The sequence below is a fragment of the Cherax quadricarinatus genome, chromosome 27 (assembly GCF_038502225.1).
Source record: "Cherax quadricarinatus isolate ZL_2023a chromosome 27, ASM3850222v1, whole genome shotgun sequence".
NCBI classification, from domain to species: domain Eukaryota; kingdom Metazoa; phylum Arthropoda; class Malacostraca; order Decapoda; family Parastacidae; genus Cherax; species Cherax quadricarinatus.
The window spans coordinates 1,583,660-1,610,463 of record NC_091318.1 but is presented as its reverse complement, the minus strand read 5'-3'; the positions used below and the strand labels follow the sequence as shown (position 1 = coordinate 1,610,463).

The 26,804-nt window shown below is 39.3% G+C and overlaps 1 protein-coding gene across 1 annotated transcript in view; it reads left to right on the top strand.

Annotated features, from left to right (window-relative positions):
* The window catches only part of Dhc93AB (Dynein heavy chain at 93AB), a 646,785-nt gene that overhangs the window by 598,929 nt on the left and 21,052 nt on the right, over positions 1-26,804 (top strand). The window contains exons 57-61 of the mRNA XM_070089003.1: positions 1,598-1,768; positions 2,499-2,647; positions 7,727-7,894; positions 25,632-25,764; positions 26,235-26,378. Of these exons, the coding sequence (XP_069945104.1) occupies positions 1,598-1,768; positions 2,499-2,647; positions 7,727-7,894; positions 25,632-25,764; positions 26,235-26,378 (765 nt within the window). The remainder of the gene's footprint in view (positions 1-1,597; positions 1,769-2,498; positions 2,648-7,726; positions 7,895-25,631; positions 25,765-26,234; positions 26,379-26,804) is intronic.

The following is a 26,804-nucleotide window of genomic DNA, read 5'->3' as shown; positions in this document are numbered from 1 at the left end:
CGTTAACAGTGACATAATGATACCAGTGACGTAAACAGTGACATAATGATACCAGTGACGTAAACAGTGACATAATGATACCAGTGACGTTAACAGTGACATAATGATACCAGTGACGTAAACAGTGACATAATGATACCAGTGACGTAAACAGTGACATAATGATACCAGTGACGTTAACAGTGACATAATGATACCAGTGACGTAAACAGTGACATAATGATACCAGTGACGTTAACAGTGACATAATGATACCAGTGACGTAAACAGTGACATAATGATACCAGTGACGTAAACAGTGACATAATGATACCAGTGACGTAAACAGTGACATAATGATACCAGTGACGTAAACAGTGACATAATGATACAAGTGACGTAAACAGTGACATAATGATACCAGTGACGTTAACAGTGACATAATGATACCAGTGACGTAAACAGTGACATAATGATACCAGTGACGTAAACAGTGACATAATGATACCAGTGACGTAAACAGTGACATAATGATACCAGTGACGTAAACAGTGACATAATGATACCAGTGACGTAAACAGTGACATAATGATACCAGTGACGTAAACAGTGACATAATGATACCAGTGACGTAAACAGTGACATAATGATACCAGTGACGTAAACAGTGACATAATGATACCCGTGACGTAAACAGTGACATAATGATACCAGTGACGTAAACAGTGACATAATGATACCAGTGACGTAAACAGTGACATAATGATACCAGTGACGTAAACAGTGACATAATGATACCAGTGACGTAAACAGTGACATAATGATACCAGTGACGTAAACAGTGACATAATGATACCCGTGACGTAAACAGTGACATAATGATACCAGTGACGTAAACAGTGACATAATGATACCAGTGACGTAAACAGTGACATAATGATACCAGTGACGTAAACAGTGACATAATGATACCAGTGACGTAAACAGTGACATAATGATACCAGTGACGTAAACAGTGACATAATGATACCAGTGACGTAAACAGTGACATAATGATACCAGTGACGTAAACAGTGACATAATGATACCAGTGACGTAAACAGTGACATAATGATACCAGTGACGTAAACAGCGACATAATGATACCAGTGACGTAAACAGTGACATAATGATACCAGTGACGTAAACAGTGACATAATGATACCAGTGACGTAAACAGTGACATAATGATACCAGTGACGTAAACAGTGACATAATGATACCAGTGACGTAAACAGTGACATAATGATACCGGTGACGTAAACAGTGACATAATGATACCAGTGACGTAAACAGTGACATAATGATACCGGTGACGTAAACAGTGACATAATGATACCAGTGACGTAAACAGTGACATAATGATACCGGTGACGTAAACAGTGACATAATGATACCGGTGACGTAAACAGTGACATAATGATACCAGTGACGTAAACAGTGACATAATGATACCGGGATGTTGCACATGAGTCCATTAACTAAACTTACCTCCAAGATTTTTTATTTTCAATTTGCTTCTTCTGATTTAAAACATATGTTCTTATTTACGTAATCAAAGATATCTCTTAACATTCAGGCCTTCAGAGTGGTATTCCAGAAAGCTATTGAGAGATCTGAGGCTAACGAGGAGGTTAGGCTGCGAGTGAGTTCTCTGATTGATACCATCACTCACAGTGTCTTCCTGTACACAACCAGGGGACTCTTTGAGAAGGACAAGCTCATTTTCGCTGCCCAGATGACCTTCCAGGCAAGTAATTTAATTTCCTACCTCTCATATGTCGACTTCTGTTTTACTTGGATATGTAAACTCGTAAAAATCGGTATAAAGCTGAAGATCGACGTCATTCTAATATTTTTTCCCAGGCTGGAGACCAAGACAGTTTTCTCATCTGTGGTGTGTTGAGAACAATAGTTAGTAAGAACAGGAAAAAAAAAACATGTGCTGACTCACTTCTTTTGTCTTGCTTCAAGTTCGTGAGTTACGGAAAGCTCTAAGTAATATAATGGTTTATCTTCGTTTGTTTGAATTGTTAACTTCGTTAATGTAGGCGACTGTTTCATATGTGCGTGTTATATGTATTATATTGGCAACTATGTACATTTGAATGTAATTCTTAGCAAATATGTATGTGTTGTACGTATGTTATGTAATATGCAAGTAACTACAACAAACACTCGACATAACGGACTAATAGTCCAACTCTCTGAGTGATAGTTAAATCAGAGTAATGGTAAAGAAAAAGAGTAAAAAAGTGTTCTACTGTAGTCTACTCTATACCTAATACAGAACTGATTTCACAATTTACAGATACACTGAAAAAAAATGAAAATAAAGGTCTTAAAAGCACAATTAAACTAGTGGATTTTGATCATAATTTTTAATGTCCGTTACATTGAGTTTCTGTATGTACATATAATGTGAACTTATGTTAAACAATAGCAGTTATGAAAAGTTAATTCATTTTCCTGTCATGCAGGTGTTGGCATCACAAGGCGAAGTAGGAGTGATGGAGCTGGACCTATTACTGAGGTTCCCAATCCAGCCCAATGTTGTGTCTTCCATAGACTTCCTCACCAATAACAGCTGGGGTGCTATACGCTCCCTCTCGCAAGTTGACGAATTTAGGTTAGGGCTACATTATTTATCTATTAATCAATCAATTTATATATATATATATATATATATATATATATATATATATATATATATATATATATATATATATATATAATATCAACTTTCTCTCAGTCCACACCAGGATTCGAACCTGCAAACTCGGCATCAGAGTACGCAGTACTTTATCCACACAACCAGAGTACAGAATAAGTATGGGCACCTAGCCGAGTTAGACGGTCACTTCCCTATACCCCGGAGTACCAGGCTTGTACAAAGTTATTTCATTAAATCCTGCCACATGCATGACTTACCAACTCGGATTGCTTAATGAAATTCCATTTTGACTCGATCAATGAAATATCGCGGCCTTATGTTGGGTTTATAACAAACACTGAAGGTTCCTTCTTAGTCAGTTTTCAAGGGAAACGCATGCGCCAGTCTTAGAGAAGCAATTTTTTGTTTTTCACCTACTAAGCTTCCACTACTAAGCTTTGTAGGTCCAAGCAGCTGACAATGCCCATAGGTAGTGCTGACAATGACTACAAGTCTGTCCACTTGTTTGACTACAATTCAGCAGATCATTAATGAGCGTTCCATCCCAGTGAACAATGAACGGATTCTTCTCAGCTTCACCCTTCACTGCAACTTCTAGGTTGCTGCTGTGATGCTCTCAGTGTTGACTGGTGGAGGGACGACTATTTTGTGGCCAAGGCTCTTTACTGTTTCTCTGATTACATACATGCTTATCGTATGTTATATTCTTCATTCTCTTCCACCTTTTTGGTGCATTATTGCCACTTATCTTGATTTCATACACTATATCGCTTTTGGGGCTGTGGAAAAGGATATTTGGGCCACAGATGGTCGCCACTGATGCAGTCACGTGACAGCAGTGATCTGTGAAACTTTCCTATTGTTAACCTCACAGCCAAGTGATATAGCGCTGGACTCACTACCAATAAAGTGAACGTTTTGAGTCCCCGTACATTCTTCTCTAATAATCTTCTTTAAATACGGTTGCGGAGAGATAGAAAGAGACAAATCAGAAATGCTAAGGAAAAATCTGAAAGACAGAATTTGAAACTTAACTCAAAAGATTTCATTAATTTTGCTAGAGGGCGAAATTAAAAGAAGAACTAACAATAGGATCTTTATATAGGGATAATAGAAGAATAACACACAACAGCAGGGATATAGCGTCTATACTGACAGCAGATCCTTAGGCCTGTAGCGACAGCTGGACACAACATTAACATTCCTAAGCCGCAACTTCAATGCCTAATTCTGACAAACTGTGTTATTGAAATGAGCAGCCTTGACACTTAAAATATTTGGAGCAGAAAATATTAACAAATCAAAACCAAATGAATGGCATATCTGACTTATACAAGAACGTACATTCGAAATCGTTATCCACTAACTGCAATAACTAGTAAATCAATAGAGTTATTTATTATTTATTAATAGAAACTAACAAATGTTGCCTCAATATTTATAAAAATGTAGACAAGACTTATGCACTATCATCCCATCAGCTTAACATCAGTTTTAGCACAAATAATCCGCACACAGGAGAAAGAAACTTTTGACATTAATGGTCCAAGTCGCCCAATAAATTTTGTGGTAGTTTATTTAATACTTCTCCTGCCCCTGATGTTTCTGGTGTCTACTCCATTTCCTGTACTTTGAAATTGGCAACTCTCTGACAGGCTTGCTTTTTAATTTTTCTTCAACAAGTCGGCTGTCTCCCACCGAGGCAGGGTGACCCAAAAAGGAAGAAAATCCCCCCCCCCAAATACTTTCATCATCATTCAACACTTTCACCTCACTCATACATAATCACTGTCATTGTAGAGGCGCCCAGATACAGCACTTTAGAAGCATATATAAAGATATATTACACATCCCTCCAAACTGCCAATATCCCAAACCCCTCCTTTAAAGTGCAGGCATTGTACTTCCCATTTCCAGTACTCAAGTCCAGCTATATAAAAATAACCGGTTTCCCTGAATCCCTTCACTCAGTATTACCCTGCTCACATTCCAACAGCTCGTCAGGCCCCAAAAACCATTCGTCTCCATTCACTCCTCTCTAACACGCTCACGCACTCTTGCTGGAAGTCCAAGCTCCTTGCCCACAAAACCTCCTTTACCTCCTCCCTTCAACCTTTTCGAGGACGGCCCCTACCCCACCTTCCTTACCCTACAGATTTATACGCTCTCCATGTCATTCCACTTTGATCCATTCTCTCTAAGTGGCCAAACCACCTCAACAACCTCCACACCTTCTCCTAATTTCCACACTTCGAATTCTCTGCATAATATTTACATCACACATTGCCCTTAGACAGGACATATCCACTGCCTCCCACCCCCTCCTCGCTGCAGCATTTACAACCCAAGCTTCACACCCATATAAGAGTGTTGGTACTACTATACTTTAATACATTCCCTTCATAAACCCATAAGCTGACACATCAACTCCAAATATCTGAAAACATTCACTTCTTCCATATTCCCTCTCTCCAATGTGATATCCAATTTTTCTTTATCATACCCTCATCACCTTACTCGTATCTACGTTCACTTTCAACTTTCTACTTGTACACACCCTCCCAAACTCGTCCACTAACCTTTGCAGCTTTTCTTTAGAATCTCCCATAAGAACAGTATCATAAGAAAAAAGTAACTATGTCAACTCCCATTTTGTATTTGATTCCCCTCAATTTAATCCCACCCCTCTCCCGAACACCCTAGCATTTACTTCTTTAGCAAACCCATCTATAAATATTTTCAATAACCATGGTGACATTACATATCTCTGTCTAAGACCTACTTTTACTGGGAAGTAATCTCCCTCTCTCGCACTAAAAATACGTTTTTCTGTCTTATTAGGGATAGCAGTCATCCGATTAGCTGGTCTCCTACCAAAACTTTCTACCCATCTAGTATATAGTATTTATAGACGACATCTTCTTGAAGCATCCCTTATACACAACTCTCCTAACCTCAATCTTAATCATGGCTTTGCCTCTGTTGTTAAATGTTCTAAACTTAAGGACACTCGTGGTCCTGCCTGAACTTTGCTTCCCTTCTTACCTCTTTACTTCTCCTGTATTTTCTTTCCCTGTCCTGCTAACTATACTACTTCTATGCCCCCTACTAACAACAACATTACCTCTCCGTTCTTCCCCCACCCCCATTCGTATATACTCTGGAATTCTTGCCTTCTAGCTTCAGTGTGACTGATGAATGGTTCACGTTGGACCTAAACGTCGTCATTACTTTCCCTCTCCTTATTATGGATTATTTGTGTTTTGTTCCAGCACGGTATAGTGACTCGTTTTTAATGCCTAGATTAATAACTTGCTCACAAGCAGTAAACAGAAAGTGTTGCTCGATGGAGTGATGTCTGAGTGGCTAGATGTGCAGAGTGAAGTTCCTCAGAGATAGGTTCTTGGTCTAGTCATTTCCACAATGTACAATCACCAACACCAAAGTTAAGACAAATTTCGGCCGACGGAGGCATATGCTAACTTTGTGATGTAGGAAATAAAATCTGGTCAGGATGAATACGCGTGCAAGATAACTGGTATTACAGCACACAATGGTTGGTAAAACATTTGTAGATTTAATTAAGTCATTTTAACCACTCTGTGTTTTAGTTAATGAACTAGTGTTAAATGTGCAAGATAATTATTCTATTATTTGTCGTTCCCTCTGACTAAGAATATAAAAAGATTGTCATGGTTAGTTGGATGAGAATGTGATATTCGTATCATTTAGCTTTGAAAATCTCTCTCTCTCTCTCTCTCTCTCTCTCTCTCTCTCTCTCTCTCTCTCTCTCTCTCTCTCTCTCTCTCTCTCTCTCTCTCTCTCTCTCTCTCTCTCTCAAATTAGTTTCTTTCGGTTTTGAAAACAAATTATGTTAGTTGATATATAATCAACGTAACCCTTTTCATGAAATATATTAATTCTGGTAAATTAAAACTGAACACATTTAAATATATATTAAAACACGTTTCATATGAGAAAAGCGCCTTTTTTTATATGAATATTGTTGCCACGTGTTTTAGAACTTAAAAATATAAAGCTTATTTTTTAAATTGCTCCTTGAATTTTTCTTTAAATTACGTCTATAAATTAGGACTCAATAATTTTTAAGCGATAGATGACTTCCAAATGTCTTGATTCTAAGTTAATTTTCCTTATAGAAGACCTAGTGCCTAGATCCAGGTCCATTAAAAGAATTAAATAGAATTATAGATCAGTCGGCTTATCTGAAGAATGTTATATTAAAACCCAACAGTTTTCTTGATCACTGACGCTACTTGGCTGCATTTTACCAGCACTTAAAACTATGATGATGAACAGTGCAGACTTAATTTTTAACACACTGGCTGTCTCACTGAGGTAGGGTGACCCGTAAAGGAAGAAAAACTTTCACCGTTATTTACTCAATCACTGTCTTTCCAGAAGCAAGCTGACCTTACAGCTCAGATGACCCTTCGAACTACGACTTTCCCACCCCTCCTTCAGCGTAGGCTCCGAATTTTCCATTTTCAGGACTCAAGTCTGTTTAACGTACTTCTCTGCCTCCAATCATCCCCGGTTAAGACACTCACACAATCCAAATGGATTTCTAAGTCACTAGAACACAAAGCCTCCCTCTCCTCTTCCTCCAACCCTTTCTTGAACCACCCTTACCCCTCTTTCCTTTCACCCTAGACTTGTATGCCTTCCTAGCCGTCATATTTTGCTCCATCGTGTTTAAATACTCAATACACCTCAACTACTACTTCGCCCGACAGGATATTTCCATTGCCTCCAACCTCCTCTTCGTTGCTACATTTAAAATTTGTTTCACTTCAGCATAGTTGTACCAACAAAGTTGGTACAACTATACTCCCAATTTGTCTACACGGTTTAGGTTATGCTTTTAAATGTAATTTTTGTCCCATGTCGCTATAATATCAGGAATTAATCTTTTACATTCCTTTCTGAATCCTATAATTCTTTTCTACACTTGATTCATGTGATCCATCGTTCTACATCTTTGGGTGGATAGTAATGACGTCTCTCCCTCAGGAACCTGGACAGAGACATCGAGAACAGCGTGAAGAGGTGGCGTATGTACTGCGAATGTGAGGCTCCAGAGAGAGAGAAGTTACCGGGGGAGTGGAAGAGTCGCTCAGATGTGCAGAGACTAGTCATCATGAGAGCACTCAGGCCCGACCGCATGACCCACGCTATGCAGTGAGTATTGCATGGTACATACAATAAATATGTTACGTGATGCATAGGCAGAGCTAAGAATGAGTTTTGCGTGATACGTTATGTGGTGTATGATACATAACATGCCTGTAACAAATGTTGCATGATCCCACACAACATAGCGAGTTGTGCATGACCCATGCTAGCCATGTAGTAGATGCAGTGAGTGCTCACTTTTTCAGCATTACTAAACACCACAAATGATGGAGTTGAAATTTTGGCAGTAGAGTCTGAGCACCAAAACCTTGTCAGTGTGGCAGTATATAAGCCATCAAGAGGTAATTTTCCAACAATTAAAGGAACAGCCTTTTAAAATTGACTACTGTCTGGAAAATCTTCCAACACCAGCTCCAAATATCTTATTACTTGGTGATTTCAATTTATAATGGAAGAATATGGCAAATAATATTATAGTGGAGATAACCCCAGGAGGCAACTCAGATAAAAATTGTCATATACTTGAGCAATTCAATATCTGCATCAAAACCACCTTGACCTTATTTTCGCTCTGGTAAGATATATAACATCATCAAAATTCGGATCACAAACAAATCGAACTTCAGACTTATATACACAGGGGTCCTGTCCAGCAAAATGAGATCAGTTATAATAGCGCCTTCACTAAATTCAACTTCAGTAACAAATACGTCCAGTGGGATCAAATTAACCATGTCCTAAATGAAACATGCTGGGAATATATCCTAAACAACACAGGTCCAACCCAGTGCTTAAAAAAAATTAACTCTGTGTCACTTGAGGTATGCTCAAGGCATACCTCAAGTGACACAGAAAGAGAGAGATACTCCCTGTACAGGCAAAGGAGAAGAATCACACAATTTCTCCAAGGGGCCAGTCTATCTGAAAAAAGGAAGGAGGCACCGGCGAGAGAAACATAAAATATCGAACCTAAGCTAAACGAATCATGTAGGAACCAGGAAACAAAGAAAGAGCTTAAAGTAACAAAGGAAAATGAAATAAATACAAAATATTTATTTTCGTATACCAAATCTAGGACAAAAAAACACATCCAGTACTGGGCCCCTTGCTTAAATGAGAGGGGACCAGCAAAGAAATGAGTGACATACTGAAGTCTCAGTATGACTCAGTGTTTAGTGAGTGGTTAATCAGACAAAGGGTCGACAATCTAGATGAATTTTTTATGACCAGAATTTCTGATATATCCCTAACACCACTGGACTCTGAAAAAGCAATGAACGGCTTGCCCGTGCACTCTGAACCAGATGGAGAATAAGGGACGAGTGTAACATCTGAGTATCTTTATTGTAGACGTATTGCATCCAATGGCTATATCAATATAAATTAAAGGAGATAATGGAAGACAGTAACACTATATTCAAAAGACGAGGTAATCAGTCCCTCAGCCTTGGAGTAGGTAAGGAGTACCGTTTTGAAGAATCTGAAGCACAGGCATGAAGACTACCTCTTATATACTGGTGTTAGGTGAGGGACGTGCAGCAGACGAAGACATTGTCATTGGTTGGCGGGATTCCCCGGTGGAAATAAATCATACCCAAGGGATGTGCCAGTAATAGTTAAGAGGGATTGCAGGATACTGCTATGTCTTACACCCACTCTGTCCTGACTCGAAATACTGTGTTCATCAAGAAATCCTTTTCGCTTGCCTTAAATATTCTATGGAGAAGGAGCCTAAACACGGGGGTCATTCCACAGCCACTAAAAACAACAGGTATAGCCTTATTCCGCAGAGTGGCAGCAAAGAAATTGCAAAGAGATACAGAGCGATAGCACTAACGTCCTACATCATATAAATCTTTAAACGGGCTCTGAGAAGCAAGATTGCCAACCACTTGGGTACCCAGCAGTTGCATAACCTAGGGCAGCATGGTTTAGAGCAGGTCGCTCCTGTCTCTCACAACTACTGAACCACTATGACATTGTCTTGGGTGCACTGGAGGACAAAGAAAATGGAAACATAGTATATATAGACTTTGAGAAAACCTTCGACAAATACGATCATGATATAATAGCGCAAAAAATGCTTGATAAAGGAATAACGGGAAAAGTGGATAGATGGATCTTCAACTTTCTAATCTAGAACACAAAGAGTAACATTAAACAGAGTAAAGTCTAAAATCAGAGGCAACTACAGTGAAAAGCTGTGTTTCATAAGGTACGGTACTCGCTCCCACCTTTTTCCTCATCCTCATATCTGACATAGACAATGATGTAAGCCATAACATCGTGTCCTCCTTTTCTGATGATATCAGAATTTGCATGGCATTGCCATCCATTGAGTACAAATCTGCAAGCAGATATAAACCAAGTCTTCAAATGGATCACAGAAAACAATATGCAGTTCAGTGAGGAAAGATTTCAATTACTCTGATATGTAAAATTTGAGAAAATAAAAACTAGATCGGGGTATAAAACAAATTCTAACCACATAATATAGCAAAAAACTAACGTGAAGGACTTGGGAGTGATAATGTCAGAGTCTCACTTTCAAAGATCACAACAATGTCTCTATCACATCTGCAAGAAAAATAATAGGATGAATAGTGGAAGCCTTCAAAACAAGGGATGCCGAGCCAATGATGATTTTCTCTAAATCACCTGCTCTCTCTAGGCTGGAATACAGCTGTACACTTACGGCCCCTTTCAAGGTAGGCGATATTACAGCTCTGGAGAATATAAAGAGAACTTTCAAGCACTTCAATTACTGGGAACGTTTGAAGTCCCACTTACACCTGGAATTCCTAGAGGGACTAGTCTCTAATCTGCACACGAAATTGTTCGCATCGCTCTCGGGCCGTGTGGACCTGCTGCGCAGACGCTCTGTCTAGGCTTGCTTTCTGCGCGGTTTTCCCTGTTTTGAATATTCAAAATGGCGGATAGACATGGTCGCCGTGTAAATACGGTGTGTGTCGAATTGGTTCATGGAACGCTTACAAGTTCAGCGATGTAGGTGCTCCTGCCTACGGTCATCGGCGAGGTATATGGCATACCGAATGACGAATTGTATGGAGTAGCCAAAAATGGAATTACAAGGATCTTCATCAAGTTTAAGGAGGAGGGCTTCTACTCAAGCATCGTTAACAAATATCAAGAGAGAAGACTGGCCGTGAACACTGCAGTGGAGGTATGCCTCCATGATGTGTCGAGTTACATGACGTGGGTAAAAGTAAGGAATGTACAATTTGAGGCAACAGAGCATGATGTGGTAGCAGTTTTCCGTAACTATGGAAAAATCCACTCAGCTGTGTTGGGAGTTTAGAAAGATGGACCTTATGAGGGGTTGCCTGAGGGATCATTTACACTGAAAATGACCTTACGGCAGCCAATTCCATCGTATGTGCTACTGGACGTCTTTAGGACTCAGGTCTACGTGTATTACTCAGGACAGAGGAAGACATGCAGATTGTGTAGGTCTTATGACCACATGGCAGCCCAATGCCATAAGAAAGCAGGAAAGAGGGTTCAGATACCATTGCCTATAAGTCAGCAGCAAGGTATAGAGGCGTCGGAGACTGGGGTACGCCCCAAAACGACACCTTGTCGTTGGAGTGAGGAAGTTGATAAGGCAGAGGAGGCAATGAACGAATGTGTAACGTTACCGGTTGACACAGAGACTGCAACAGCGACGAAGAGAACGAGTGATGATGAGTGTGAAGGACCACAGGATGGCTTACTGGAGGAGGTTATAAACTCCTTTCTAAGTGAAGTTGAGGGTGGTCTGGAGGAAACAAGGAGTACACACATGTCGGTGACATCACATAATGATTTGGTGGTTGAGGAAAATTTGCGCACTAATAGCACTGTGCACACAATTGTGGCAGAAGTACATAGGGAGGGAATGAGAGATGAAGAAGCGTGTGGTGACGGAAGTTCGCGTAAGCGATCGGCTGGAACGTCGGAAATGGATGACGTTCTCACTCCAGGACAGAGATCAGGGGTAAAGTCTTGGAAAAAGGAAGTGAGCCAAACGGGGAGAGAGGGGAAGGGTAATGAAGGGATGAATAGTTTTAAAGACAAGGGGGGGGGTGTAGGGGGGTTGAACAGGCAGGCTGCCAAACGAGAACCTCTTCACCAGCGAAGTATAGTAGGACATCTACCAAAGCGGAAGGGAAAGCCGCCGCTATTAAAGTAATTCAAGGTAGTAACAATTAATGTAAATGGATTGATGAATGAAGTGAAAAGAGTCTGGATGGAATGGCTCCTCAGGAGGTATAATATAGATGTATGTTTTATACAAGGACATAATTATAAGCTCGGCTGTACATTATTACTGAAAGGTTATAAGTTATATGTGAGTGGGTCTATGAGGTTAAAAGGAGGAGTGGCTGTGGCTGTGAAGGAAAACAGTCCCTTACGTATACTAAAGTGAGAGGAGGGGGGGGGGAGGGTGGTGAGGGTGGATGGTTAGGTTAGGTTAGGTAAGGTTCGTCAGGAAACAGGACAAATGTTTCCTGACGCGGGTCTTAGTCAGATGATGACCCGCCTTTGGAGCTTTTGGTCATCTGACCGAGGCCTTCCGCTGGCTTACCGGTCCACCCCTTTAAAAATTATGGTCATTTATAACCATTGTTATATGGGGGTGGATGGTGAGTGGGGTAAAACTAGAGTATGTTTTATAGGGGTTTACATGCCAGCGGAGAGCAAGGTCCGAATAAAAGAGGATTTTGTAAGAGACATTTTGTTGTATCATTTACGAGGTTTACCTTTAGTCACTATAATTGGAGGAGATTGGAACTGTGTCATAAGGGGGGGGGGACGTGGAGCCGAGGGGGGGGTGTTAGGGGTGTTACGCAATGTTTTGCAGGATGTAGGGGTTAGGGATGTGGGGGGAGGGGGGCTTGGAGAATAGAGTTTACCTTTGTCAGAAGAGGTTATTCAGCGCGTTTAGATAGAATCTATACATCGGAGTCAGTGTGAGGGAAGTAAGAACAGTGAACGTGGGGTTTTCTGACCATAGGGCAGTTTTGGCTGAGCTGGATTGGGGGGATGTGGTTAAGATACAATCAGGGTTTTGGAAGTTAAATGCGAGACTAGTGAGGAATGAGGTGGTGAGTGTGGAGTTTGGTGAATGGTGGCAAAATTTGTGGGGTGCCAGGGAGGAGGAAACGAGTATCTTGGAATGGTGGGAAAATAAAGCTAAACCAGGTATAGCGGTTTTTTATAAACGTAAGGGACGGGAGGAGGCAGGGTGGAGGTATGGATTACAAAATTATTTGGAGCAACAGCTCAATGAGTGTTATGAGGAAGGGGAAGGAAGGCAGTACGAAAAGATATTGCTGCTCAGAGATAGATTGAAGGAAACACATAATGAAAGATTTGATGAGATAAGGGTAATGGCGGGGATGGAAGCAGTACTGTGGGGAGAGAAGCCTTCGGGAAGTGTTTTAAGAAGTTTTAAAATCAGGCAAAAGGAGTCAACTATTTTAAACTTAGAGGTTAGTGAAGATTTAGGAGGATATTATAAGGGGCAAATGCTAGCGACAACTGAAGGAATGAGTAATTATGCTGATTATTGGTTTCAAAAGAAGTGGGCGAGGGGAAAAGTTGGGATAGTTTGTGAGGAAGGGGAAGGGGTGCAAGCCTTGGGGACGTGTGGGGAGGAGATAGTTGGAATGGATGGTGTAATTAGTATGGATGAAGTGAAAGAGGCGGTGTTCAATTTAAGTACGGGAAAAGCGCCAGGAATGGATGGGATTTTGAATGATTTTTATAGAGTTCAATGGGACCATATAAAGTATTGTCTGGTACAAGTAATGAATTGTATGCTGAGGGAAGGTAGGTTAGGAATGACACAGCGGACGGGTGTGGTCGTGTTAGTAAGGAAAAAGCAGGAGGGAAGAACACTGAGCACGTACAGGGCCATATCTTTAATGTGTACAGACTATAAGATTTTTGCGAAGATAACAGGGAATAGGATGAAGAGGGTGATAGGAGGTATACTACATAAGGGACAGTTGAGGATTCCGGAACGTAGCATGAAAGATGGGCATAGCCGGATTAGGGAATTTTTCGCAGTGAGGGTGGAATTTTAGGTATTGATTGGGAGAATGCATATGACGGTGTGAATAGGGAGTTTCTGGGGGCCAGTTTGAGACGTCTGGGATTTGGTGAGGGAGTTGTAAAGTGGGTTGAGATACTGTATTCTGGGGCGGTGATACAGGTGCAAATTAATGGTAGGTTGGGCAGAATTTTGGAAATGGAGAGGGGTCTGAGACAGGGGTGTCCTATGTCTCAAAATTTGTTCGCATGCATACAGCACCCGTTTTATGAAATGGTTGCGGAAAAGGGGATTTTACATGGGGAGGGGGTGGGGTTTAATGTGGTGGTAGGATATGTGGACGATACAACTATACTGATCACTGGTGTAGAAGGACTGAGAACGATAGGGAGGGTCTTGAAGGTTTTTGGGAGGGCGTCAGGAATGAGCGTCAACAGAGCTAAATTAAAATTATTAGAGATAGGTGCTTGGGTGGGGGGAGGAATGGGGTTGGAGTTTGGATGGGAAGTGGCGGAACGGTTGAAAATTTGTGGAGTACTATATATGGCTGATGAGCAGGAGGCTCGTCGAGTGAACTCGGAGTTGGTAGGAGAGAAGGTAGTGAAAAGGATACGGAGCCTAAGAGCAGGGGATGTTACTTTATTGCAAAGAGCGATTATAATAAAGTTATTGGTGCATAGTAAAGTGTGGAATGTTGCTGTGGTGTATCCTTTACGGGTGCAGGAGATACATGAGATACAGAGGAGGGCCCTCCGTTATGTGTGGGGTTTTGGGAGGGCATGGCTCAGTAAAGAGTTGGTCATGTCAAATGTATGCATAGGAGGAATAGGACTTTTGGCACTGGGGCCGAGAGTAAAGGCCATGTATGTAAAACAGAGGTTTGTGTGGGAGGGGGGTGAGAGGGGTAAGGGTTGGGAGTGGGATGGAGGATGTGCGACGGTGGTGGGGAGGAAAGGAATTAATTGAATGCGAGACTATGCTCAGGTTATTGTTAGTTGTCGGAGAGGCAGCAAAACTTAAGGTTGGAAGGTTGGTGGAGATGAGTAGGAAACCGGAAACCATGCAAGGGGTATCGGTATACCCCTTGTATGATTGGGGAAAGATTTGGTATGATTTCCGGAAGCTTAGATTAATGCCGAGGGTGAGGGAGTTAGTTTATGGATTTGTAATGGGAATTTTAGCTTCAAAGTCTGCCTTGTGTGTAATGGGTTTGGTGAGGGAAGCGACATGTGAAAAGTGTGAGGAACCGGAAACAGCTTTTCATGCAGTTTATTTCTGTAAAGAGTTGGGGGAGGTACGGTTGTGGTTGGCAAGAGTTTTCAGGTTGATGGGCGGGGGTAAAGTAGAAATTCTGAGAGCCCTAACATTCGAAGTAAGAGGGGTCTCTGAAGACGTGAGAAGAGCTATTATGTACATAGTGGCAGATTTCTTGTATTTTTCTTGGGGATTGAGGGACAAAGGTGGGGGGATTAGAATTAGGGCGATTGCTGCAGGAATATATCGTACGGTATGTAGAAATAAACTCTTATGGGGAACAGTGGAGAACGCGTTTTCCGGACTCATACAGAAATATTACAGTAAAGGGACTCATTAATGTGGCAAAGTAAGTATAGATTAAGGGACCGTTTTCCTTTTTAGCGGGGATATATAAGTATTGGAGGGTGAGTGCATGACGTAATGTTATCTGGAGAGTTTGTATGGTTTGGAAGGTTATGTCAGACGTGGTGTTGTTTTTGAGAGGTGTTGCAACTGTAGTGCAACACTACAGTGTTGTACTTAACAAAGAATTATTAAGGTAAAGTGTCCTGTGCAGTAGCATGACTAAAGGGGGGATAAACAACGTATTATGAGCGGTTGGCTACACCAACTACTTTGCGCTCATGTCGGTTTTAAATACGGTTCATATTTTGTGTATTTTACAGTATATACAAGGACAAAAAAAATGGTTCCAAAAAATTTTCGATTATTGTGTTAAGCATGATAAAAGGTATGTGTATGTATATGTGTATATATATATATATATATATATATATATATATATATATATATATATATATATATATATATATATATATATATATATATATATATATATATATATATATATATATATATATATATATATATATATATATATATATATTATCTATGCATATATATGTTTGTGTATATATGTATATTAACAACTTATTAAGACAGCCACAGTGTCATGTGACACAGTTATTATATATCTATGTTGGTTTTTGTTAGATCCTGTGACCTGACTGACATTATTTAGTAATGTGTAAAATAAGCCGTAAGTGATATTATTTAAAGTAAAACAATTTGGTATGAATGGTTTTTTATAGGAACATGTGTAGTATAAGTCTGTAAGGCTTTTTACATAAAAGAAAAGTATTAACTCAGGTGTGGGTAGCCATGTAGCATGATAATTATACTTTGAGTTTTATTTTCCGGTATGTCATTTTTTATATATTGTAAAATATGTATTTATACATATATGATCTAAGGAAGGACATTAGATTCAATGGTATTTATGATGGTATTATAAGGTAATTATTCTCTTATGAATATACTTTTCGGGAATGTTAATTTTTATTTGTTTTTATGTATAGTAAAATATGTACTTACACATATATGATATTGGGAAGGTCATCAGATTATATTGCAATTGTCATGGAGAGAAAAAGGGGTTATAAGATTTATAAAATCAGGTCGGTAAACTTTCTTTTTGTGGTAGGAGAGTTTTTTAGGACGCGAAGAGATTATCGTATTTCTTTATTTCAGTATGTTGTAATAAGGAATGGATCGCTTAAGGGTAATTTGCAACAGTTGGAATGTAAACCTTTCCACAGGATGACCTGTGTGTTATGTTTTATAGTAAGGAGACCCTTTTGTTCACACTTAATGTCTCTGTATTTAATTTTTATACTGTAATAGTTCTGATGTCATTATATATGTGCTTCTTCAGTATTTGTGTAGTCACAGTTAATTATTGTTCACTGCCTGTATCTTGTTACATATTGATTATGTACCCATATATTTTGTACCTGTTTTTTTAAATAAAATATAAAAAAAAAAATCTGCACACGGAAATCACTTCCTACGAAAACAAAAGATCCCGGCAGGAGGTGCATCATCGCCCTAATGAAAATCAGGGGTGTCGTGAGTACACTAAGAGATAATGCAGTAAGTGTTAAAGGCTCAAGACTGTTCAACTGCCTCCCAGCATACATAAGGGGGATTACCTTTTTGCTTTCAAGAGGGAGCTGGACAAATTCTTAAAGTCAGAACCTGACCAGGCGGGTTGTGGTTCGTTCACTGGATTTCTTGCGACCGGCAGTAACTGTCTGGTGGATCAGACCATGATCAACTGGGAGGCCTGGTCATGGACCTGGCCTCGGGGGCGTTAACCCCAAGGAACACCAATTAGATTCCAGGTAGGTAGATTGTAGTTACGTCTTGTATGACTTGGTAAAAATATTAAGTAACAGAATATTATCAAGTTGTGGAGTGTGGAGTGAAATATATAAACAAGTGGGTATAAGGTATGTAAGTAACGTATATACACTAATAACAAGGTTGTGGTGTTGTACAAGTGAGAAAAATTAAAATGGGGTAAAAATGTAAGGAGGTGTGTTTACCTTAATTGGAAAATACAGTTTTACAAATATTAATAAACAATGAAAAGCAAATGGGTGAAATATGCAAAGAAATGTATGCAGTATAAGCTAATAGTAAAATGAAGGGTTATTCAGTAACGAATAACTGGGTAAAATAAATGCAAGGAAAATTGTGTGAGCTAATTACAAAAAGCAGTCACGCAAATGATAATGAATAATTTAGTAAAAATGCAGATAGCTGTATATAAGCTGATCATAAAATGTAGAGTTGTACAGCAAAGTGAATAACTGTATAAAGTAAGCAAGGAACAGTATACAGTTAGTAAGAGGTAGTTTTGTATAAGAAAAAACTGTATACACCAATGAAGAGAACTATCACTGAACGAGTTATACAACAGGAAGTGGTATTAAGGAACAATAAATAAAAACGAGTTACAAAAGCTGATATGATGTATATAAAGTACCGAAGAATTTATGTATCCAAAATATTGACTTGTGTAAACAAAGCAAAAAGTTTGAGGACTGCTGAAATATATATTGGGGTTTAAAACAAATAAATGCAATAGAACTAGGAATAAAATGAAATTTATGCAATTAGCAGGATATTAATGACCTAGGAAGAGGGAAATATTGGGGAAGAGAATAAACATTCTCTTAGTTTATAAACATTATAGGGTAATATATACATATTATGTTATTTAATAATGAACTTCATATACGAGTGTATATGAACATTTAAATATGATTGCCGTTGTGGTAGTATTATTACAACGAAAATATAAACTTTATGAGGAGAAGAAAGGTAAGAAATTAGAAATTGAAATTAAAAGTTCTTAAATAAACAAGAAGGGTGAAATATGCAATGAATGAGATAAATGGGCTAAATAAGAAGTAAAAATTAAAGATAAAAATGTAACAGCAGGGGATAATAAACAAGAAAACAGGAAATAATGAAGTAGACAAAGGAAAATATATGGTTAAGAGAGTGGGTTAATAAATATGAGAATTGAGTATTTAATGTAGAAGAGAACACTTCTTGAAGAAAGGAGAGAGAAATATGATTCATTCATTGGCTGCATTAAAAACAACTGAGAATAAACGAGATATACATTTTTTTTAAAATGTCGCCCCTAAATAAAAAAAAAAAAGTAACGAAAACATGTAACTTGAATACATATTGCATGTAATATTAATAACAAATAAAACAGCTTACAGCATTATTGTTATCATGTTTGTACATATATTACTACTTATTGTTTAGAATAAACCGAAGTTGCAGTATGTTTTTGTTTTTTCAGACAGTACAGTTCCTGCATAACTTTGATTGCACGTTCAGCACACTGGTTACTTCTTGGTATACTGAGTGTGGACGGCTCCTACTTCCAGCGATTTTTCATTGAGTTCAGTGCTTTTTTGTAAGGTTTCAGTATTTCTGCCAAATTGTTATGTAAAAGTATACAAATGCAACTAATGTGACATTTTATTGTGGCAATGTTTCGCTCCCCAGGAGCTTTGTCAAGCCGTTACAAACAATGCATGGGCACATAGGGTATATATAGGCTTTGAGTAAGGTGTATATATACCCTCTGTGTCCATGTATTGTTTGTAATGACTTACCACAATAAAATGTCACATTAGTTGCATTTGTGTCCTTGTACTTACTTGTCGGTAATTCTACCAATATCTACCATTCTGACAAATTCTTGAAGTCATTTTCATCGTACATCTGATCAGTAAACCAATAATCTGCCCAGGTATATGAAATGAATCTGCATATATTCTCCAAAGTCTTCCGTCTTGTAGGTATAAGAATGAATGTAAGAATACCTAGAATGGCTTTTAAATTCCACCTCGCACTGATGATGTTTGAAATTTTCTGAAAGTTAAGCAAAGGAAAGTGCTTTTTTTCTTCAAAGAATCTAAACACCCGTGTTAGATGGTACAAAAACTTCGTATCATCTCTCTATCTTGATTTATGGAGGATCTCTTCTGTTCCATTAAGAAACTGTGCCTTTAGTTCCTCATAATTCTTCACCAGTTGGGATACAAATGGATACTCGATGTTTGGAGAACTGGTTTCAGCACCAAGATTTTCATCCATTACCAAACAAAGAATCCTGTCCAGAACATGATGCTGAAAACTGATAAATTGTGGTTTGCTAATCCTCTTCTCTGAGAACATTCATTGCCGTTTGACAACACCTCCACTCTTTTTCCCTGTGTTAATGTTTGTTGTATCAATAATGATCATCTTCATTGCATTCCATAAGTTGTATTCATCAATAACTTTTGTCATTCCTTAAGCTATAGTATCAGCATTGTCATCTTTCAAATGCAGTGCATGCAGTTTTACTTCGGTTCTTTCAATTTTTAAGTACTACTGCTCATTTAAGTACTACTGCTCATTTTCCTCAATGTGCTTTCCATCGAAATTTTAAGACCATTCTTCCATTTGTAACTTTTCAATAATTTCCTCCTTCAATTTAGCAGCCTCTTTCTATGTTGACTCGTAAATTGTTGCTTGACATGATGCAGGAATGTCAGTGTCATCAAATGACAACTGTTTGCTTATTTTGGCGGCTTTACTTGCTGATATATTTGTGGATGTCACCAAATTGGTTGCAACTTTTGTTGTGTTTTCTGGTTGGTGGAGTAGTACTTCCATCTTCATTTTCATATTCGCTCCCTTCACATTCACTACCACCGTCACTCGATGCCATTTTGTAATTTTCTGAGTTGATACTTATGATTAGCTACGTAAATATATGGTGATTCATAGTTTTCATTAATTTGAGTTGCCAATTAGTACTTTCCTGAGTTGCTACTTATGAGTAGTAACGCAGATATATAGTGATTCATAGTTTTTATTTAGGGGTGAACTTTTTTGAAAACTGATAGGAATTTGGGACTTTTTCATTGTTTTTAAACAAAAGTTCATCGATTAATGACACAGGAGATGTTTTATAACCCTAACCTACACATTTTTTACCAAGTACTTCACTAGGCAAGACTTAGCTCTTCATAATGACTGACTCATTAAGTAACTATTATTCTAGGTAGTAGGTTGGTAGACAGCAACCACCCAGGGAAGCACTACCGTCCTGCCAGATGACTGTGAAACAAAAACCTGTAACTGTTTTGCATGATGGTAGGATTGCTGGTTTCTTTTTCTGTCTCATAAACACGCTAGATAACAGGGATATCTTGCTACTCCTACTTACACTTTGGTCACACTTCACAGACACGCACATGCATATATATATATATATATATATATATATATATACATACATCTAGGATTTTCTCCTTTTTCTAAATAGCTCTTGTTCTTTTTATTTCTTCTATTGTCCATGGGGAAGTGGAAAAGAATCTTTCCTCCGTAAGCCATGCGTGTCGTATGAGGCGACTAAAATGCCGGGAGCAATGGGCTAGTAACCCCTTCTCCTGTATACATTTACTAAAAAAGAGAAGAAGAAAAACTTTATAAAACTGGGATGCTTAAATGTGCGTGGATGTAGTGCGGATGACAAGAAACAGATGATTGCTGATGTTATGAATGAAAAGAAGTTGGATGTCCTGGCTCTAAGCGAAACAAAGCTGAAGGAGGTAGGAGAGTTTCAGTGGGGGGAAATAAATGGGATTAAATCTGGAGTATCTGAGAGAGTTAGAGCAAAGGAAGGGGTAGCAGTAATGTTAAATGATCAGTTATGGAAGGAGAAAAGAGAATATGAATGTGTAAATTCAAGAATTATGTGGATTAAAGTAAAGGTTGGATGCGAGAAGTGGGTCATAATAAGCGTGTATGCACCTGGAGAAGAGAGGAATGCAGAGGAGAGAGAGAGATTTTGGGAGATGTTAAGTGAATGTATAGGAGCCTTTGAACCAAGTGAGAGAGTAATTGTGGTAGGGGACCTGAATGCTAAAGTAGGAGAAACTTTTAGAGAGGGTGTGGTAGGTAAGTTTGGGGTGCCAGGTGTAAATGATAATGGGAGCCCTTTGATTGAACTTTGTATAGAAAGGGGTTTAGTTATAGGTAATACATATTTTAAGAAAAAGAGGATAAATAAGTATACACGATATGATGTAGGGCGAAATGACAGTAGTTTGTTGGATTATGTATTGGTAGATAAAAGACTGTTGAGTAGACTTCAGGATGTACATGTTTATAGAGGGGCCACAGATATATCAGATCACTTTCTAGTTGTAGCTACACTGAGAGTAAAAGGTAGATGGGATACAAGGAGAATAGAAGCATCAGGGAAGAGAGAGGTGAAGGTTTATAAACTAAAAGAGGAGGCAGTTAGGGTAAGATATAAACAGCTATTGGAGGATAGATGGGCTAATGAGAGCATAGGCAATGGGGTCGAAGAGGTATGGGGTAGGTTTAAAAATGTAGTGTTAGAGTGTTCAGCAGAAGTTTGTGATTACAGGAAAGTGGGTGCAGGAGGGAAGAGGAGCGATTGGTGTAATGATGATGTAAAGAGAGTAGTAAGGGAGAAAAAGTTAGCATATGAGAAGTTTTTACAAAGTAGAAGTGATGCAAGGAGGGAAGAGTATATGGAGAAAAAGAGAGAGGTTAAGAGAGTGGTGAAGCAATGTAAAAAGATAGCAAATGAGAGAGTGGGTGAGATGTTATCAACAAATTTTGTTGAAAATAAGAAAAAGTTTTGGAGTGAGATTAACAAGTTAAGAAAGCCTAGAGAACAAATGGATTTGTCAGTTAAAAATAGGAGAGGAGAGTTATTAAATGGAGAGTTAGAGGTATTGGGAAGATGGAGGGAATATTTTGAGGAATTGTTAAATGTTGATGAAGATAGGGAAGCTGTGATTTCGTGTATAGGGCAAAGAGGAATAACATCTTGTAGGAGTGAGTAAGAGCCAGATGTGAGTGTGGGGGAAGTTCGTGAGGCAGTAGGTAAAATGAAAGGGGGTAAGGCAGCCGGGATTGATGGGATAAAGATAGAAATGTTAAAAGCAGGTGGGGATATAGTTTTGGAGTGGTTGGTGCAATTATTTAATAAATGTATGGAAGAGGGTAAGGTACCTAGGGATTGGCAGAGAGCATGCATAGTTCCTTTGTATAAAGGCAAAGGGGATAAAAGAGAGTGCAAAAATTATAGGGGGATAAGTCTGTTGAGTGTACCTGGTAAAGTGTATGGTAGAGTTATAATTGAAAGAATTAAGAGTAAGACGGAGAATAGGATAGCAGATGAACAAGGAGGCTTTAGGAAAGGTAGGGGGTGTGTGGACCAGGTGTTTACAGTGAAACATATAAGTGAACAGTATTTAGATAAGGCTAAAGAGGTCTTTGTGGCATTTATGGATTTGTAAAAGGCGTATGACAGGGTGGATAGGGGGGCAATGTGGCAGATGTTGCAAGTGTATGGTGTAGGAGGTAGGTTACTGAAAGCAGTGAAGAGTTTTTACGAGGATAGTGAGGCTCAAGTTAGAGTATGTAGGAAAGAGGGAAATTTTTTCCCAGTAAAAGTAGGCCTTAGACAAGGATGTGTGATGTCACCGTGGTTGTTTAATATATTTATAGATGGGGTTGTAAGAGAAGTAAATGCGAGGGTCATGGCAAGAGGCGTGGAGTTAAAAGATAAAGAATCACACACAAAGTGGGAGTTGTCACAGCTGCTCTTTGCTGATGACACTGTGCTCTTGGGAGATTCTGAAGAGAAGCTGCAGAGATTGGTGGATGAATTTGGTAGGGTGTGCAAAAGAAGAAAATTAAAGGTGAATACAGGAAAGAGTAAGGTTATGAGGATAACAAAAAGATTAGGTGATGAAAGATTGAATATCAGATTGGAGGGAGAGAGTATGGAGGAGGTGAACGTATTCAGATATTTGGGAGTGGACGTGTCAGCGGATGGGTCTATGAAAGATGAGGTGAATCATAGAATTGATGAGGGAAAAAGAGTGAGTGGTGCACTTAGGAGTCTGTGGAGACAAAGAACTTTGTCCTTGGAGGCAAAGAGGGGAATGTATGAGAGTATAGTTTTACCAACGCTCTTATATGGGTGTGAAGCGTGGGTGATGAATGTTGCAGCGAGGAGAAGGCTGGAGGCAGTGGAGATGTCATGTCTGAGGGCAATGTGTGGTGTGAATATAATGCAGAGAATTCGTAGTTTGGAAGTTAGGAGGAGGTGCGGGATTACCAAAACTGTTGTCCAGAGGGCTGAGGAAGGGTTGTTGAGGTGGTTCGGACATGTAGAGAGAATGGAGCTAAACAGAATGACTTCAAGAGTGTATCAGTCTGTAGTGGAAGGAAGGCGGGGTAGGGGTCGGCCTAGGAAGGGTTGGAGGGAGGGGGTAAAGGAGGTTTTGTGTGTGAGGGGCTTGGACTTCCAGCAGGCATGCGTGAGCGTGTTTGATAGGAGTGAATGGAGACAAATGGTTTTTGATACTTGACGTGCTGTTGGAGTGTGAGCAAAGTAACATTTATGAAGGGATTCAGGGAAACCGGCAGGCCGGACTTGAGTCCTGGAGATGGGAAGTACAGTGCCTGCACTCTGAAGGAGGGGTGTTAATGTTGCAGTTTAAAAACTGTAGTGTAAAGCACCCTTCTGGCAAGACAGTGATGGAGTGAATGATGGTGAAAGTTTTTCTTTTTCGGGCCACCCTGCCTTGGTGGGAATCGGCCAGTGTGATAATAAAAAATAAAAAATATTCTATTACAACTGGATGCTGATCTGATACTTCTTATTGTGTCAAGTCTAGGCAATCTTATTTTGTCTGTTTTTCTGTTCATACACAATGGATTCCAATTCAGTTATCTGTTAGACTGTCAACGATATCTTATAGTTGTGTGTAGTTACTTTATAGAGCAAAATGGCCCTTTCTGGCATTTCAGTAACAGCTGATCGAGTTGTCGAGGGAGGAAGATTGTATTGGGTCGCTCGGCATTACCTGCCTGACACTCTTATTAGGGGTTGGAGAATTTGTGTGATGGATTCTGTGGTTACTTTTTGGCACACAATCCTCCACCCCTCCCCCTCCCCATTACATCCAGTCATGATGCTAGTGTTGTTATGGAGTTGGTATGGAGTGTAGGCTTGAGATAGATGAAGATTGAGACACTTATGCAGCATATGGGAATCTTTATTCAGGAAACGTTTCGCCACACAGTGGCTTCATCAGTCCAATACAGAGAGGAAGGCGTAAGGAGAGGAGGAGTATGAGGTAATCAGTCCCTCAGCCTGGAGTCGATGTGTTCAGTCCATCAATCTTGTAGAATGATGGACTGAACACATCGACTCCAGGCTGAGGGACTGATAACCTCATACTCCTCCTCTCCTTACGCCTTCCTCTTTGTATTGGACTGATGAAGCCACTGTGTGGCGAAACGTTTCCTGAATAAAGATTCCCATATGCTGCATAAGTGTCTCAATCTTCAACTTGTCGGTTTTTCAAACCATTCATCACAACTGTCAGACACTGCAGCATCATGGGATCTTGTTACAAAGAATTCTTCAACACTTGTTCAACCTTTGGACGAAGACCTACTTCGACTAGTGGATGGTACCACTATGACTCCGCCTCCGCCTGCTTCACCTCACCTCACTACAGTATATAAGCCACGTCTACGGCCCTATGCTGTACATTCTACAAGATTGATGGACTGAACACATCGACTCCAGGCTGAGGGACTGATTACCTCATACCCCTCCTCTCCTTACGCCTTCCTCTTTGTATTGGACTGATGAAGCCACTGTGTGGCGAAACGTTTCCTGAATAAAGATTCCCATATGCTGCATAAGTGTCTCAATCTTCAACTTGTCGGTTTTTCAAACCAATCATCACAATTGAGATAGATGGTTGCTATATCTTGCGTTTGATAGGGAAACAATGCTTCTGATTGTGATCACGTCCATTGCTGGAGAGTACCAGTCTTTGCTTTTGAGGTTATTTAGGTTAGTTAACACTGAATTTAAATCATATTATGTATCCACATACGCTGTTGTAGTCGGGCGATAAATCGTCTGTTGAGAATTTGTGGTGCCCTCGCGAAGCTCTGTCCAAATGTTATTCTTTCTGGTTTTGGTGGGAAAAATTAAAATGTTTTACCATTTTTCAACAAGTATGTGATGCACTGTTCCAGGCTGTTCATCGAGGAGAGGATGGGAAGGAAATACGTGGAGGGGGAGAACATCGACTTCTCCCAGAGCTATGAAGAATCCGGACCTTCTACACCCATCTTCTTCATCCTTTCCCCAGGGGTCGATCCCCTTAAGGTGGGTTGCCTGTTGCTCAATAGATGTCAACTTCCTGAAGGTGGATTGTTTATATCCCTCCCTTCAAATATTATTAACAAAAGACAGAGGTGCATGCCATAGATAGAGAAAGGGTGAAGAGTATAACAAATTTTGAAAACGCGATTCAAATGTCCATTTACATGAGTTATCGCGGGTCATCTTTTGCCCAAGAAGGGTCACGTTGGTAAAAGGTTTGGTCGTGTGTTTAAAGACATTTAACTTTGACAAAAATTACCACGAAGAAAAATTTACTGATATATTTCCATATTATTACTCGCCTTTGTTAAGGATATTGATTGTCATCATGTTACATAGTCTTAGTGCATTTTGCTCAGTTACTCGGCTTTTGCAAATGTTTACACTGAGTAATATATGTAATAGTGGAGGAAGGGGAGTTTAGAGCCACTGTACTACAGTGTCCTGTTGATAGGCCAGTTGCTTTTCTTCAGGAAGTGGAAAGTCTTGGAGAACGACTTGGCTACACTTGTGAGAATCGCCGCCTCCATAACGTCTCTCTGGGACAAGGTCAGGAAAAGGTGGCTGAGGAAGCCCTCAAGGTCGCTGCCAAGGAAGGTCACTGGGTTATTTTGCAAGTAAGAACTGTCAGTTTTCGACTTACTCAGTTATAAATTTTTATTAGCTATAACATTGCAACTTTAGTTGCCAAAATTAAGATATTTTTAAATGACAGTAATATTATTGTTTTCCTAAATTTGCTTAATTTGCTTAATTAAAAAAAAGTCTATGAAGGATTTTAGAATATATACAATTCACGTAAATTGCAGGTATTAGTAATCTTTTTAATTATATGATGCAAATTTATTATTTTCTGAAAAAGCTAATAAAAAGACAACCAAAAAATAGCATGAGTGAAAGAAGCAAAATCCTCCTCATGGTAAGAGAGACTATTGTTTTTCATCAGATGAGTTCTTCAGTTATTAGGGTCTTACACCTTGGATTGTTCTTTATCATTCCTCCTCTAATTTTAGGTTTTCTATTAGCAGTCCTTTTCATCTGGT